At 37.4% G+C, this 16,156-nt stretch overlaps 1 protein-coding gene across 4 annotated transcripts in view; it reads right to left on the reverse strand.

Annotated features, from left to right (window-relative positions):
- The window catches only part of LOC145671847 (sodium-dependent nutrient amino acid transporter 1-like), a 179,701-nt gene that overhangs the window by 52,942 nt on the left and 110,603 nt on the right, over positions 1–16,156 (reverse strand). For 3 of the 4 annotated variants that reach the window (XM_081741075.1, XM_081741073.1, XM_081741072.1), the window contains 2 exons: positions 15,249–15,366; positions 2,793–2,927 (listed from right to left, as the gene is read on the reverse strand). In XM_081741075.1, coding sequence (XP_081597201.1) covers positions 2,793–2,927; positions 15,249–15,366 — 253 coding nt within the window. The remainder of the gene's footprint in view (positions 1–2,792; positions 2,928–15,248; positions 15,367–16,156) is intronic. The other variant, XM_081741074.1, reaches the window with a different exon arrangement.

Here is a 16,156-nt window from a genome sequence, read left to right on the forward strand (position 1 = left end):
AGGTATCCGGGGCCAACTTGAAAATTTCAAATAGCAACTTGAAGCGAGTAACATCATGTTACATAGACAAATGAATATCAAACAGCTTCTGTAAGAATATTTTCGACATGAGACACCGTTTTCAAAATGATCGCCAAGACATGGTGAATGTGTCTAAGAAAACGTCTAGTGCCCATAATATGAATACGGGTAGAGATAAATGAAAATAACGAAAATTAAATAGGAAAACCACGGAGGCGTTCCAAGGCTCGAGAATGATACAACAGAGATAAAAATGTTATAGTAAAATTGCCATAATGTATAGAGAGATATCCAAGTCCTGCAAAATAATCTTTTCCTGTGCTCTGTATGTGAGTGGGGTGGAAAGTAACAGTGAAAGTTCAAATGAGAACTCTACTTTAATTCGCAAATTAAGGCTACCTTACAAATAGGTATGGTATGGTTGAAACATTTGTTTGTAAGGATGACGCTGTAGTGACTAAAAAAAGGTGAAATTTTATTTGAATGGTAACGCATATCTGTATGGCTAAGTATGATTTGATGCGAAAACAGAAGGAACGTTATACGAAAGAACTTGTCGAATAATGAAGTTGCTGGAACTTACAAACGTGTGAATTCGCTAATCTCCGTCGCCACAGAAACTTTTATGCAATGCGTGCTGGTTATTCGGAAAGCATTTCGGGGATATACGTACACACTGTTTCGTCCCTCAAGCTCACAATATGACATGAGTGCTAATAGTTAATCAAAATGTAACTGTGGCCAAGGGTGCCCATGTTGTGGTTTCCAAGGGAGGCAAGAAAAAACAACATTTCAAATATAGTTTCAAATTTTGCTGTAGCTATTCTAAAAATTCTATTGAGTTTTCAATATTCCGAAGCACAATTTCCTCTAGAAGGGCGAGAGCCCCCCTTGCCCCCCTTATGGGCGCCCTTGACTGTGGCCATCCGCATTAACTGAGTGCACTAATTCTCTATCCCTGAAGTCTTCCTTCCAAACAGCATTGGGTAGGTCAAGCGTACGCCCGAACCGTTGTCCGGTCGGACATTGAAATTTTGAAGTTAGCTCACAAGATTCCTTCAGGGAAGCCGCTGGGATCGCAGGGGTCACATCATTCGATATGCCCTATGATATTTACGTATTTCAATTTTGTTCCATTCATTTACCTCCCATGGTTTTCATACTACGGCTACTGGAGTTTCCGAACTATATCATGGCGGCCATTTTGAAACTGCTGCTCCATATGAAACAAATTTTGGTACAGCGTTACTTAGTTTTCCAAGACCTTTCGAACGAGGTATTACTCGACCCATGTTCCCATTTGACATTTCAAAGTTACCCCCCGTTACCCCCATTTCCGGGGGCGGGGAGGGGTACTTTTGGCGGAAATGGTTTTCCCCCTTAGCAATATATAACGTGTACTTCAAACATTTCTTCTATGTTTTATCATTTTTCAGATATTTCCGTGGATTAATTAAAATGGCCCACCCTGTATCTCAATCACATACTTTCCCCTTCCAAAGTCCGTCTTATCGGTCGTAGCCTTTTCTGAGTCGTAAAACAAGGAAATTTAAATATAATAATAGCCAAGGAATTGAAGTTACAAATTAAAGAGATTGAGGCTCTTCAACTCCGTTAACTCCGTTTTTCCGTCCCATAATTTAATATCCTCTATCACTGATATTAATTTGAGATTAGTCCCGTTTAGTGACCATTCTGCAGTAATTTTTAGGCACGCAAATTTGCGTTAGGTATTTGTATAACCTATGGGAGAACAGTTTGGAAACTGAATAATTAATTGTTTATTGACGCCGCTACGAAATGCTTCTTTCGCTCTTAAATGTACGTTCTGGCTCCGTCAGCGTCATTACTACCTGACACTTGCGGCTCAATTATGCTAAGCCTAAGATAATGAAGTTTTCTCAAGTGGCAAGATGCTGAAAAGAAACGCAAACAACATGAAAGCATAGCGTATTTTTTTTTATAGAACGCCTCACGAACTTTGGATCCTGTCCCACTCCGCGCAAAATATGATTGCCAGTGGCGTATTTACGGGGGGTTCCGGGTTTAAACCCTCCCGAAATCTTACTTACTATAGTAAAGTATATGAAATATCTTGCACAATTTTCAGATTTTCATGCAAATCCCCCCGAAAGTTAGCAAAGCCCTCCCCGAAACAAAATCGTTAATACGCCACTGATGATTGCAATTCACAAAATAAAGGCATAGATAAAACCAATTCGTGCTAATGATGTACGCAAATAAGCCAATATCCTGCCAGAGGGAGCTTGTCTGCCCGACGAACACATTACATTTTATCTCCACCTTAGTCCCTCTATTAAAATAGACGGTTTCAATATTAATGTTCATATCACAAAAACGGTAACATAACATAAACTGACTTTTAAGATTGCTTCAGTGTTTGAAGAATAATTCCGTCTCCGACTTATCTCCCTATTACAACTGAAAATTGTAGACCTATTAGATCCGATTTCAACACCCAATTCGTACAATTTGGAAGTCTACTGCAGTTTCGCAATGTAAATCGACAGTCACTTGTTTATATATTAGATCTATTCTTACTATTAACCAACCATTATGAAGTATTAATATAACTAACATATTAATTGTTAACACTGAACTTTCAATGGTTCAAAATAATGACCTTGGTTATATTTTGTGTGAATATATAATATTTGATACAAATAAAATGCACTTTCTCATTCATTAATATGTTAATATGATATTTCTATAAGTGTTTCAATTTCGTTAAATATACTCTTTTTACTTACCTTTACTGTGCGTATCATGTCCCACTCTTTCAAAATAAACGCAGATATAATTTCGATGTCTTTCTGAAGTAACACCAAATATATAAATGAAATTGTCATGAATAGCAACGGATAAATCATTGTGCTTTTCATAAACTGAAAATATTTAATATTAAAGAAAAAATTAACTACAGGCATTATCACATATAGAATGTTCCAGAGGTATTATATATATGATGAATGATGAAAACTATAAGTTTATCCTATTTTATGCAAAAATTTCTGCATCACAACATATTACTCAACAAATTTCCTTTTTATTATATACACTGGTTCAGTGGGGCAAAGAATAAATTATAAAAATTTCTAAGCATTCATAGAGAAAATTAAAATGAGAGAAATAGAAAGCAATGTTTTCATACGATATGAAAATATCCCGGAAACGGACCTAAAAACAGCAGAAGAATGGAGTAAGGGAAGAGCGATATCAGTTTTAGCTAGATTCATTAATAATTAGATATTAACATCATTTACTAGATATCATACTGTATACCTAGATATATAATAAGTCGAATGGAGATAGACGTTACAATCGACTAAAGCAACATGTGGAATACGATGAGCAGTCAAAATGTTCCCGGAGTGATGTTGCAGTTTCGGAATTATTGATTCAATCTTACTGAATCTAGTACTGTAGACTCCTTAGCTTACCTAATTATGAATTTGACAAGTGTGAACAGGTCATAGCAGGCAGTACATGAATAGCGTATAGCTGAACGGATGAGCGTGTGGTGATCAAATAGAGCATGAGACAGTTTGAGCAACGCGCAAAAACATCAAATTCACGTGCAAAATGAGGAAATGTACTTCGATAGCCTTAAAAATAGCTTACGGTGACAGCGGTTTACGAAAACAGTACCGGTACCCGTTTCGAAACCCTAGAAAACATCAAAACCTAAGCGACCGCGACGGCTGAACTTCGGTAGATACCAAAAGAGGACTTTCGTCGGTGTTCGCAGCAATGGCGAAGCAACTGGCGAAGGTACCTACTTTGAAGGCGATTAAGTAAATATGTACTTATATTGTGATAATGAAGGGCTGCAACAAAATTCCGGGAATTTTTTGAGTGCCCTCGTATTATATTTATTTTCGGTTGTTGACTTTCCCTTTGCTTATAAATAAAATTAAGTTTGTTGAAAGTGAGCATTAGCGAAACTATACTATTCGACTTGATTGACATTTGTGTGTCTGTTCATCTGCTCATCTGTCGGTCTGTTCCACGACAATTCTCATTCAGTGACACAACTTGCAGCATTTAGTATTTGGGTTTCTTAGAAACAAAAGTGAAGCTTGGCACACTCTTAAAACATTGTGCTCCCATAGAATTTAAAACCTTAATAAAAGTTTTTATTATTTGTAGGGGTCCCGCTTCTTGCCGTTTACTGAAGTAGGGACCCTAGAAGTAACAAGAATGCATTGCATTATATTTATGATTCACATTAGGAAAATACACTTTGTCAGTGGTGAACAAACACCGTGTGCGTGGGTTTCCTCGGCGTTCTCCAGTTTCCTCCCACTTTCTTCATTCCACCATTTTATTCATTTCTCATAATCACCGTCTTCTTTAGCCTAGCCGGCATAACCGTGGGACGTAAAACTCAACGATTTCATTTTTACACTTTGTTCAGATGATGTTCAAAGGCTGCAGCAGCATTTTTAATTACTTTTAGTCCTTTTGGAAATGCCAGTTCATGTGTCTACTTACCTGTAATGAAGAGTTTATATACATATTTCATCTTCATAACTTGAGATATTCAAACTCTATTTATCTCATTAATTTTGAATCGCATACTCCTTTAAGAACAAGGGGGGTAATTTCTGACTTTGCTGGGGGGGGGGGCAAGAGCACTACGAACATAAGACTTTCACCTTTGTACTAGTTTATTAGTAGACAATCGATTAAAGTATATGTATTCCTCAAACTCTTGAGAGGGGCAATTGTATCCTCCTGCTCTCCCTAAATGACACGTTTGTTTAAGAAACGCCTTTTAATCTCCTTTGGCATGGGTGATCCGGGTTCGATTCCCGGTGGGGGGCCGCGGTGGCTCAGTGGTCGAGTTCGTTGTGAGACGCGGTGTAGTGCACCTCGTGTGTGAGCTCCGCTGTAACTAGGTTATACGTTCGCCTTGACGGCCTTTGTGTTTGATACAATTTCAGTAGTGTGTCTGTCAGTGTACCTAACCCGGATTTCTGACTAGTTTTGTTTAGTGAATCTTAGTTGTTGTGTCACTCTACGATAGTTTTGTACCACTTACAATGAATGCTTTACGTAAAAATACAGTTCGAATTGCATTTGACAAGATGACGCGTACTATCAGGCCCAGTGTAGCCAGGATACAGGCTTGGTTAACTACCGAATTGCAATTACATATTCAGGATATTGCAGCGATTCAACTTCATAATGAGGATTATAGTTTGTACATCAAGTTTAAATGTCAAGATCACGTGGACACCTTTCTTCGTCAGCACCCGGAAACCATGAATTTTGAGCATGAAAATGGCACAATAAGTCAAGTACAGTTGTCCAGTGCAAGTATACAATATACCCGTGTACGCATATTGGATCTCCCCATGGAAATCACTAATGATGAACTTAGTGCAGTGCTTCGCCCCTATGGACAAGTGATACATGTCACGGAGGAACTGTAGTCCAGTACGTTACCATTTCCAGTTTATAATGGCAATAGACTTGTTCAAATGATTTTAGGGAAACATATTCCCTCTAAAATTGTGGTTCGTGGGTGTCGTGCTAGTGTCATGTATCAAGGTCAACCGCCTACCTGCTTCATTTGTCTGGCCCCGAACCACGTCGCAAGTGCCTGTCCACGGAAAGTTAAACCCCAGGTGATATCTACTTCAGCCCCCCTGCATTTAAGATGACTGAACTTTTCAGTGGTAAGATGCCGACAACTCCTAGTTATTGCCCTTCTTCACCCGATTTACAGTTGCCAACGGTTTCTACTGCCCAACCAATGGTCCTAGAGAGCACCCCCTCCCCTTCGGTTCCTAATTTACAGGATGAGAGGAATTTTCCCCAGTTGCCCCTCAAAAGTGAATCTCTTCAGTCAGCTGTATCCGAGAAGCAGAGTAAAGAGGGCAGTACCCCTCATGCTACCTCCAAGATGATTCCCACTACTGCAACGACCCTGTCATCTGACCTCTCGCCCGACTGTAAACAGCCTGAAGTGTCTATTAACCAAGAAGCACATGTGACTCCCCCTGTTGTATTAGAGCCTCCGTTACAGCCAGTGCAAAGTGAAAACGTGTCAAAGAAAAGGAAAACAAAAGTATATAATGAACAGAATGACGTTACAAGTGCTTTATCCGTGTGGCCTTCTAGTGCAGTGTCTTCCCTCACTCCAGCAAATGGTGAAAACAATGTTAGCCAGTGAATTCGTAAACAAACCATGTTCCTAGTGTTTATATCGTTCTGCGATCTTACACGTTTCAGACACGAGACCAACAACACACCGCACAGCTCTTCTCTCTCTCTCTCTTTTCTTTTTTTTTTTCAAGGTTGATAGTTTCCCGGTCTGATAGTCATTTTGACTCTAAAGTAAGATTTACGTAATAGTGCCTGCGATACGAAAGCTTTATTTACATTGTCTTCTATTATATGCTGTTATATAGGTTGTTTACAAATGTACCGTCTGTTAAGAAACGTACCAGAGAGGTCATTTCCTTTCTTTTTGTTTCTGCTGTTCCTGTGCTCTATATCCGGGTCAATGCAAGAGGTTCGTAAGCCAAATGTTCGATCCTATATTACCTTAAATTTGAATGGAATTCAAAGTGATGCTAATCGCAATCTTTTACGAAGCTTTATCAACCAAACATCGACTGATTTTATTTTATTACAAGAAGTGGCGTTTACAGAATTTGACTTTTTACCCCAATATATTGCATATGTCAATATAGGACCAGCGCACCGGGGTACAGCTATATTATGTAAACGAGGTATAGAGGTCTCAAATGTTATTCATTTGCCGTCTGGCAGGGGTATTAGCATTACTTGTGACAATATTACGATCATTAATATTTATTCGTATTCTGGCACTAATAATCGAATAGCACGGGAACAGTTTTACTCTACTGAAATCTTACCATTATTTCCGAATGTTCCGAATAACATAATACTTGCAGGCGATTTTAATGCTGTCTCTAGAGCAATTGATACCACGGGAAAGTTTATTCCATCACCTGCCCTACAGCAGCTAGTTTCATCAATACCTTTCAAGGACGTCTGGGTCCACCACCGGCGAGATCTCCAATTCACTTTTAAAAATTCTACTATGAGCAGTCGGTTTTACCGCGTTTTGGCAACCACTAATCTAGTATCCTCCATCACTGATATTCATTTGAAATTAGTTCCGTTCAGTGATCATGCCGCAGTAATCTGGACATGTAAATTTGCGCTAGGTGTTACTACAACCTATGGAAAAACAGCTTGGAAATTGAATACTCAATTACTTACTGACGCCGACACGAAATGTTTGTTTAGAGCTAAATGGACGTACTGGCTCCGCCAACGTCACTACTACCCGACACTAAATGATTGGTGGGTCAAATATGTGAAGCCTAAAATAAGAAGTTTTTTCAAATGGCAAGGAGCTGAAAAGAAACGAGACCAGCGTGACACCCTAGCGTATCTTTACAGAGCGCTGCATGAACTTTGGATCCTGCCCAGCTCTCCGCAAAATATGATTGCAATTCACAAAACGAAGGCATGGATAAAACAACTTCATGCTAATGATGTACGCAAATATGTTCATACCCTGCCAGACGGAGACTGTCTGCCCGATGAACACATTACATTTTATCACTATATGGCGAAACATAAACGTCGTGTTGGGAAGGTGATTGACACCCTGAATCATAATAATACCAAACTTACGGCCCTCCCTGACATTCAAAAAGTTTTCTTTGACCATTATACAACGTTATATACTGCCACTACGGACCCTCCCCAAGGGTATCACGATTATTTAAATTTGTTGCTCCCACAATTATCAGCGGCTGATAATCAGACATTAACTGCACCACTAACAGAAGCGGAAATACTTCACACGCTTAAGCAATGTAATCCTACCTCATGTCCCGGGAGTGACGGTTTGCCGTATGCACTCTATCAACAGTATTGGGATATCATAGGCGTGGATATGGTAACATTATATAATGAACTCTATGCTACTCCGCACTTCCTTCAAAATGATGGTCATGTGATCTTTATTCCTAAGTCTTCTGATGCCAACACTGTCACACAATATAGGCCAATCACCTTGCTCAACACCGATCTCAAATTGTTTAGTAAAGTTCTAGTGCGACGCCTCAAATCAATATTTCAAGACAAAATTAGTCCATTTCAGGCTGCTCTCAACCCACATAAGAATGTTTATTATGCGCTGACCAAGATTCGGGATGTTGTAGGTTATTTTACGTTTAATAGAAAACCGGCTTGCCTGATATCCCTTGATTTTCAAAATGCATTTGATCGATTATCTCATGCCTTTCTGTTTGCTGTGCTCCGAGCGTATAATTTTCCGGAAGTTTTCCTTAACTTTCTCACTCACATTTACAGCACAGCCACGGCTAAGCTTCAAATAAATGGTTTTTCTACTGCTCCCATTCCATTACAGAAAGGAGTACGTCAGGGTTGCCCAATTTCCATGTTTTTGTTTGGCCTCGCACTAGAACCTTTATTATATAAGTTAGCTGCCTATATACAACCTGATCTGAATGACCTGCAAAATATATCGGTTACTGCCTTCGCAGATGATGTTAGCCTTAGCTGTACCACTCTACAACAATTTCACTATATTATTGACCAATTACAACAATTTAGTGCTCTTAGTGGCGAACTGCTTAATTTACAAAAAACGAAAGTGTTGCCCTTTCATTCTTGGACTCTGGACGGCATACCCCTACCATTTGCCAACATTGAACTGGTTACGAAAGTGAAAATCCTGGGCATAACGTTTTTTAATTCAGACAGTTTACAGTATGAACATATTTGGGATCCTCTCATTCAAAAATTACGAATGCTCAGTCTAAATCACAAATTGCGCAACTTAAACCTAATTCAACGTATTTGGTACATCAATAGTTATTTATGTGCTAAATTGTGGTACTCCGCTCATATATATCCCATTAGTGATTTGTATGTTCGTAAAATAAATTCCCTGATTGGTTGGTTTCTGTGGGCAGGGCATTATTTTCGTGTCAAGAGTGACACTGTTACCCTACCCCTTGACCATGGGGGCTTGAACCTAATATCAGTCAGAGCGAAATGTACTGCATTCTTTCTAGCTAATAATTATAAACAATTTCAAGTTACTGACCAAATCACCCACCAATGGATTTCTTGTTGGATCTCTTCCCTTCCTGCACCTAATCCTCCTAATATGATGTCACTCAAACAGGCCCCGGTGTATATTCAACACTGCGTGCAAGGTTGGTCCTATGTTCCTATCTCTGATCCTACAAACTACTCCCATATCCGCTTTCTATCCACACACTTCCACGCACCTCTTTGCAATAATATCGTTCCGCATATCCAAATGAAATTTCCAACAAAAAGTTGGTCCAGAATTTGGTTCAATATTCATAACACCACGTTGACATCAGCGGTCGTGAGTGTCTGGTATACGATAGTAAATGAGCTCGTACCTACTCATGTTAAGTTAAAACGTATTAGTGTACTCCCTACGGATATGTGTCAACACTGTAATCAGGAAGACACGCTAGAACACAGACTGACGTTGTGTCTTCACTCTTCTTCTATCTGGGCTAAATTACAACGCCTGTTAAGTGTGATTTGCCGAGAACCTGCACATAAGTTTGATCATAATTATGCTTTGTTCCCAGACTATAAGTTTTTTCCAATCACGAAAAACAATAGCGTCACATGGTTAATTGGTCAAACGATTTTTTATCTTATGGACACATATCCGTATGGAAATGAATATGCATATGTGATGTTTCTTAAAACTGCTTGTAAACAATTTTCTGTAAATGTAGCTCACAAATATTTTTCAAATTATTTACGTATACTCTGTGCTGAATATCTGTCCTAAGCTGTTTTAGCTTCATGTAACTTCTGCAAATGGCAAATAAAAAAAAAAAAAGAAAAGAAAAGTGGTAGAGCGTTCACCTCTGGTGCATAGGGTCCCGGGTTCAAACCATGCTCCCGCCAAGTGAACTTTGTGGTGGACAAACACCGTGTGCGCGGGTTTTCTCGGGGTTCTCTCGTTTTCTCCCACTTTCTTCATTCCATTATTTCATTCATTTCTCATAATCACCGTCTCCTTTAGCCTAACCGGCATAACCGTGGGACGTAAAACTCAAAAATTTCATTTCATTTTTCGATTCCCGGTGGAAGCTCATGTGGTTCGGATTCCACGATTCCGTCCATGTCTCATATAGCTTTGCTCCTGAAAGAGGAGTTAATCTCAAAATCAACTTAACGCCTTTTAATCATACTAGTGATTGAAACCTAGCTCGAGATAGATCCTAAATATGTTCCTAAATTAATTTGAAAGCTTTTAGCCATTTTCCCGTGATGTGATCACAAATAACAGATAACATTGGTTCAATACGAAGGAAAAAATAATAAAAAATGTATCTTTCCTCTTAAGAAGGAATTTTCTAAAAACACTGGAATGTGCATCCGCTTATTTTTAATGAAGGGCCGAGTTTCATCTTCCTAACTTTATTGATCTATATGATACTGTATTTTGAGTAAAACATTTGAATCATCCTTCCACCGTTGAAATACGTGTTTCTTTTATTTTTAATTAGGAATTTATATAAGGAGTTCCGCATCTCCAACTCAAGTTAACTCTTGCATTAAGAATTTTCTGAATAAATAATGGGAAATCTTAATAATATTATAGAAATCGGCCCTTTACCCTTTTCCAAAGTGAAATTTTCGCAGACGCTGAAATACGTATTTAATTTTCATTTAAGAGTTTATATATTGATTTTCACATCCCACATTAATGGAAATACTTAAAATGGACACTTTCTCAATAAAGAAAGGGCATTTTTAGATGTTACTGAATCACTACCAGTTTTTCCTTTATGAGCAAATTTTCGAAAACGCTGAAATATGTTTTCACTTACGATATACGAATGCTCTAGCAAAGATCTGTTAAAATAAATACGGTACACACCAAAATAACTATTGAATAAGAACCATCGTGCAATTAGAAACAAAATTAAAACACATACTTCTCCAAAATGGTGCGCAGAGGCTTTGCTGGAAAACTATAATTAAGGAAAATTATTATTATTATTGTAGATCTGAGAATTCTGATACGAAGACTTGGGAATTCTGATCTGCAGAATTGAGAATGCTGCATCTGAAGTGGCAATAGGGGTCAGGTAAATGAGCAGCAAGCAGAGAGGGCGTGAGGAATGAGAGATTCAAACCATTGAATTAGCGTAACCAACATTTAACTCACTTTCAATAATAAATGAGCTAATGACAGCATTTCATAAGATATTTTTGTCATTACTATAATTAATTTTCATTGTAATGTAATCATATGTTCATTATTGTATGCGATCGTACTTAATTACGTTTACAAATACAGTGAAACCTCTGAATAACGGACACTAATGGAACATGAATTTTTATCCGTTACTGAGAGGTGTCCGTTAGAGAGAGGTTACATAAATTTAATTTCTCACAACGTTAATTGTATGTAGTAATATACAGTAAATACATTTTGTATGAGCGTAAATACGTAAAATTCAATATGAAAATACTCTATTTAGTACGTACTTGAATTACTAGGAGGGACGAAGGAGAAATTCATTTCTATTAAATAATATTATTGCTGGGGGATGTGTTAATATATTCGTATACTGCAACCGGCTAAACTCTTGTTTAGCGAAAAAGGCATGCTTTTTCCGCTACAAGGGTAATAAAACTCATTAGCAAGTGTCCTCTGAGAACCCTTATTAGTACGGTTGCGGTAGAAACATGTGTGTGTTTGTATACTGGCACGGTATCTTCGTTGGCGGAATGATGAAAAGTCAAGCTATAGGAAGTACATATGTTTATTGATCAGCCCCAATTACAAAGAATATCCTCTTTGAGAGTGTGAAAAAGGAAGCCGGAAAAACTCCAACCCAGACAAAGAAAAATGTTGTTTCTCCAAAAAAAAAAAAAAAAAAAAAAAAAGGAAACATTGCTTGTTGAAAATATTATTGAGAAACAAATAGTGTTTTGTTATCTATGAATTGTCGGCAAAGATGCAAGAGCCAGAGGAAAAAGGACTAAATATGTAAGGGAAGGGAAGATCTTTCGCATAGAATTCTTGGCCATATAACTGGCCCTGCATGAGTGTTATTGTTTATTGAAGGGTTTTTATGATTTAACCCAGGAAGCAGTTTATTGCGGGCAGAAAGATAGAAGAATTTTAAGTTCATCTTGAAGCTGTTCTTTTTGATGGTTCACCAGGTCTAGACTCATGATAGATACACTTGTGGGAAAAGACCTTTCTGTCTACTGTAATATATCGCAGAAACGAGAATGGTTTCTGTTCGTTATGAAGAGGTTATTGAAACGTTTGGAGGAAACAAGGACTGTCCGCGTCCGTATCTGAGAGTGTCCGTAAAAAATAGGGTTTTGTTCCGTAAGAGAACATATATTTTTGCTGGGACAAAAAATTCTGTCCTTATTATAGAGGTGTCCCCGTTAAGGGAGGTTTCACTGTACTCAATAAACATGGTTTTGTTTCACATTTTTATTTTTAGTACCATTTTGCTCTAAAATTTTAATTTGTTTCAAAATAGACCTTTTTTGTTTTGTTCTATTTAAAGTGTTCTACTTAAAATTATAGTTATCCTAATGCCGTCTCAAAACATTATGTACTCGCCACACTGACAAAAAGTCTGAGAAACGCCTCCTAACAGCTACACAATACTCCTAAGTTACATAATACTCCTAACAGCTACATAATACTCCTAACAGTTAACACAATACTCCTAACAGTCACACAATACTACTAACAGCTACATAATACACCTAACAGATACACAATACTCCTGAGAGTTAAACAATCTATATATTAAAATGCTAGGTTTATATGTTTGTCTCCAAAGGAAAGTTTGTATATTTGTCTCCAATCCTTTCGACAATATCTCGAAAATCACAAGCGCTAGAAATCACATGCGCCGTTTTCACTGATCGATTTCAAATTTTGTGTAGATTATCCAGTTCTAATTGAATATTTTAAAAAATATCGCCGTTACTTCTTTATTATATTTTTTAGGTTTACACTGGAAGTGTTGAAATTTTAAAAAAAAAGTAAAGCATCATAAGTTATACTTCCAACATTACATAATTGTATACGGGAGTAGTCTGTATCTCAGGAGTTCGTTTCATGCCCAAAAAATCATGAAAAACTAAGAATTACCATACCTGCAGTCTAACAAGGAGAAAGCATAATTTGATTATTAAACTTCGGGGTCATTTTTTTCAAGGTGATAGTGCACATTTAAAGTGTTCATATTACAAATTGGGAGAGCGCAATGGCCTAATATAGCAGAGAAAAAGTGTCTTGAAGTTTTCGACTCGTCCCATACGTCGTACGTTGCGCAACTTTACCAAGTGACAGTGTGGTGGCTGGTGGAATCAGTAGCATCTGTGCCTCACGTGCCAAGGGTTCCGGCTTCGATTCCCGCTGGAGTCAACTTTTTCGTTTTTTGCTTGAATCAATAAAGTAGCCACTTGTAGCTACAAGTAAAATGTTAATTCATCATATGTTTATCATTAATTAAAAGAATAAAAATATTCAAATTAGTTGTAAAATCTTTCAATGTTCCAATTAACTAGCAACGAAATGTAATCTATTTCGTAAATATATTGATATCACGAGTTATATTATGGTCACCACAGTGGTTGTGTAAAAATGTCCTTGACGCTTCGTGTCTACATCTGTTGACAGTGTGAGAATTACAAGAGTGATGAGAAGGAAATCCCCTTTGGTAATACTGGATGTTACTATAACCAAAGGAGATTTCCCCCCTTATTCCCCTTGCAATAAGCGGCGAAAATCTGTTTCCGACATTGGGGGGAGAACTGGTAAGACCGTTCTCATATTTTTTTAAAGCGATGTTCAAAATATTTATGAAGTTGAAAAACAGTACTATGGAGGATCATGGGAGCAGAGTTGTCTTCAAGATTGGGAGGCGGGCATTTTCAGGCTTATTCTGGGGGGCTATTAATTTCATCTTGTTTTCCTTTCTGGTAATCGGAGACAAATCATCACAATTCTCCTCAAAATTCACATTTCAAAACGGATTATTAGGAGAACTGTCGCTCAGTTTCAAGGTTGGAGGGGACATGTACCCCTCAACCCCCCGTGCCATTTGCACCAGTGCTTGTAATACACACACTGTCAACAGATGTAGACACGAAGCGTCAAGAACATTAGACAATGACGCATATTAGGCAATTGCGCTCTCCCAGTTTGTAATATGAACACTTTAAATGTGCACTATCACTTTGCAAAAAATGGCCCCGAAGTTCATTTACCAAAGTCTGCTTTCTCCTTGTAAGATGAATCTTTATTGTTTGGAGGTTTTGCCCAATGGACACCATATATCACTGACATTATAATTAATTGTGTGTGTAATGTGTTTGCTTATTACATACTGTATGCAGGAAGAAAGAAAACACTGATCATACATGAATTAGAAACTCCAACTGGAAGTAGGCTCAAATCTTGCAAACGGTGTGAGATCTTGAAAAAATAATCGAAAAAATCTCCCCTTTACGGTACTCCTTGCTGATTTTTAAGAAGACGTCTTTCGATTGTATCTATAAAGGGACATGTACAAATGTTGTGAGGAATGACAAGGAGATTCATGCTCATATGTGAATGATGCGCCGTGTAGAGAGCGCAGGTTCAGCTAGTACACATATTAGTTACATAATACTGCCAAGAGTTAACACAATACTCCTAACAGTTACCCAATACTCCTAACGTTTCTATAATACTTCTAACAGTTATACAATACTCCAAACACTTACATAATACTCCTGACAGTTACTCAATACTCCCAACAGTTAAAACAATACTCCTAACAGTTACATAATACTCCTAACAGTTACATAATACTCCTAACAGTTAACACAATACTCTTAACGGTTACACAATACTACTAACAGTTACACAATACTCCTAAAAGTTAAAGGATACCCATAATAGTTACTTAATACTGCTAACAGTTACATAATACGGCTAAGAGTTAACACAATACACCTGACAGTTACACAATACACTTAACAGTTACACAATACTCCTTACAATGATAAAAATACTTCTAATAGTGATAGATATAATACTTGTGAATAAAACTTAGAACTTTTTTCCAACTAGAACCTAGATTTGTATAATGAAGTCATACTATGTTCCAACGCCTGGATTTTACTACAACCAGCAGAAAGACCGTGAACCAAAAGAATATCATGCAATAGACGATGTTGTTCTTCTCCCTTGTGCTTCCACCATTTACAATCTGATTGCTGTAACATAATCAGACAAACAAATGATCAATGTATTTGAATAAGATATTATGACAATCTCTTAATAAACAATGCGTTATTTGGTTGAATTATATCATTTTCATAGAGAAAGGAAATGTAAACTCTACAATATTGTTACCGCACATCAATTGATAGGTCTTGCTGAGCTGAACAAAAATGATCTGAGTGAGTGTAAATATTCATGAGTAGTTTTTGAGAAAATGGATAAAAAAATATTTTTTGTTAACTTAAAAATTCATTCTGTACGACAACCATGCCTCTTGTTGAGGTGAAAGTGATCATGAAATATTCTCTCATTTAATTCTTCATAATGATACTATCAATAGCATAGATAACAACATATAGGGTGGTCCTAAAATTAACCCTCGCACTAGCAACGGGGTATACTTTGTGCCCACTACAGTAAGTATTACTCTTCTAATCGTTCCTTTAAAATTGTAATACATATATATATACAGAGGCGGATACAAGGGGGCTATAGCCCCCCACCCCTTTGACGCTTAAATATACACTGGATAAAATGGGCTTCAATCCTGCTTTACACTGCATAAAACGGCAAACTATGGTTTACTTAATTTATAGAGAATTTAAATTTTGTTGATCTCAAATTAACAGACGCATAGACTTGAAATTTCTTGGAAAGGGACTTCAATAGTGGATAAGCTTCGCATATGAACAGCAAACTTATTAGTTCATCTTCTGTTGATGTTCCAATCATTTTGCACGACTTTGGGCTCACTCTATATAAAAATAAACTTGTAAAAACAGT

Source organism: Thermobia domestica, chromosome 15, assembly GCF_964235325.1.
Source record: "Thermobia domestica chromosome 15, izTheDome1.hap1.1, whole genome shotgun sequence".
Classification (NCBI taxonomy): domain Eukaryota; kingdom Metazoa; phylum Arthropoda; class Insecta; order Zygentoma; family Lepismatidae; genus Thermobia; species Thermobia domestica.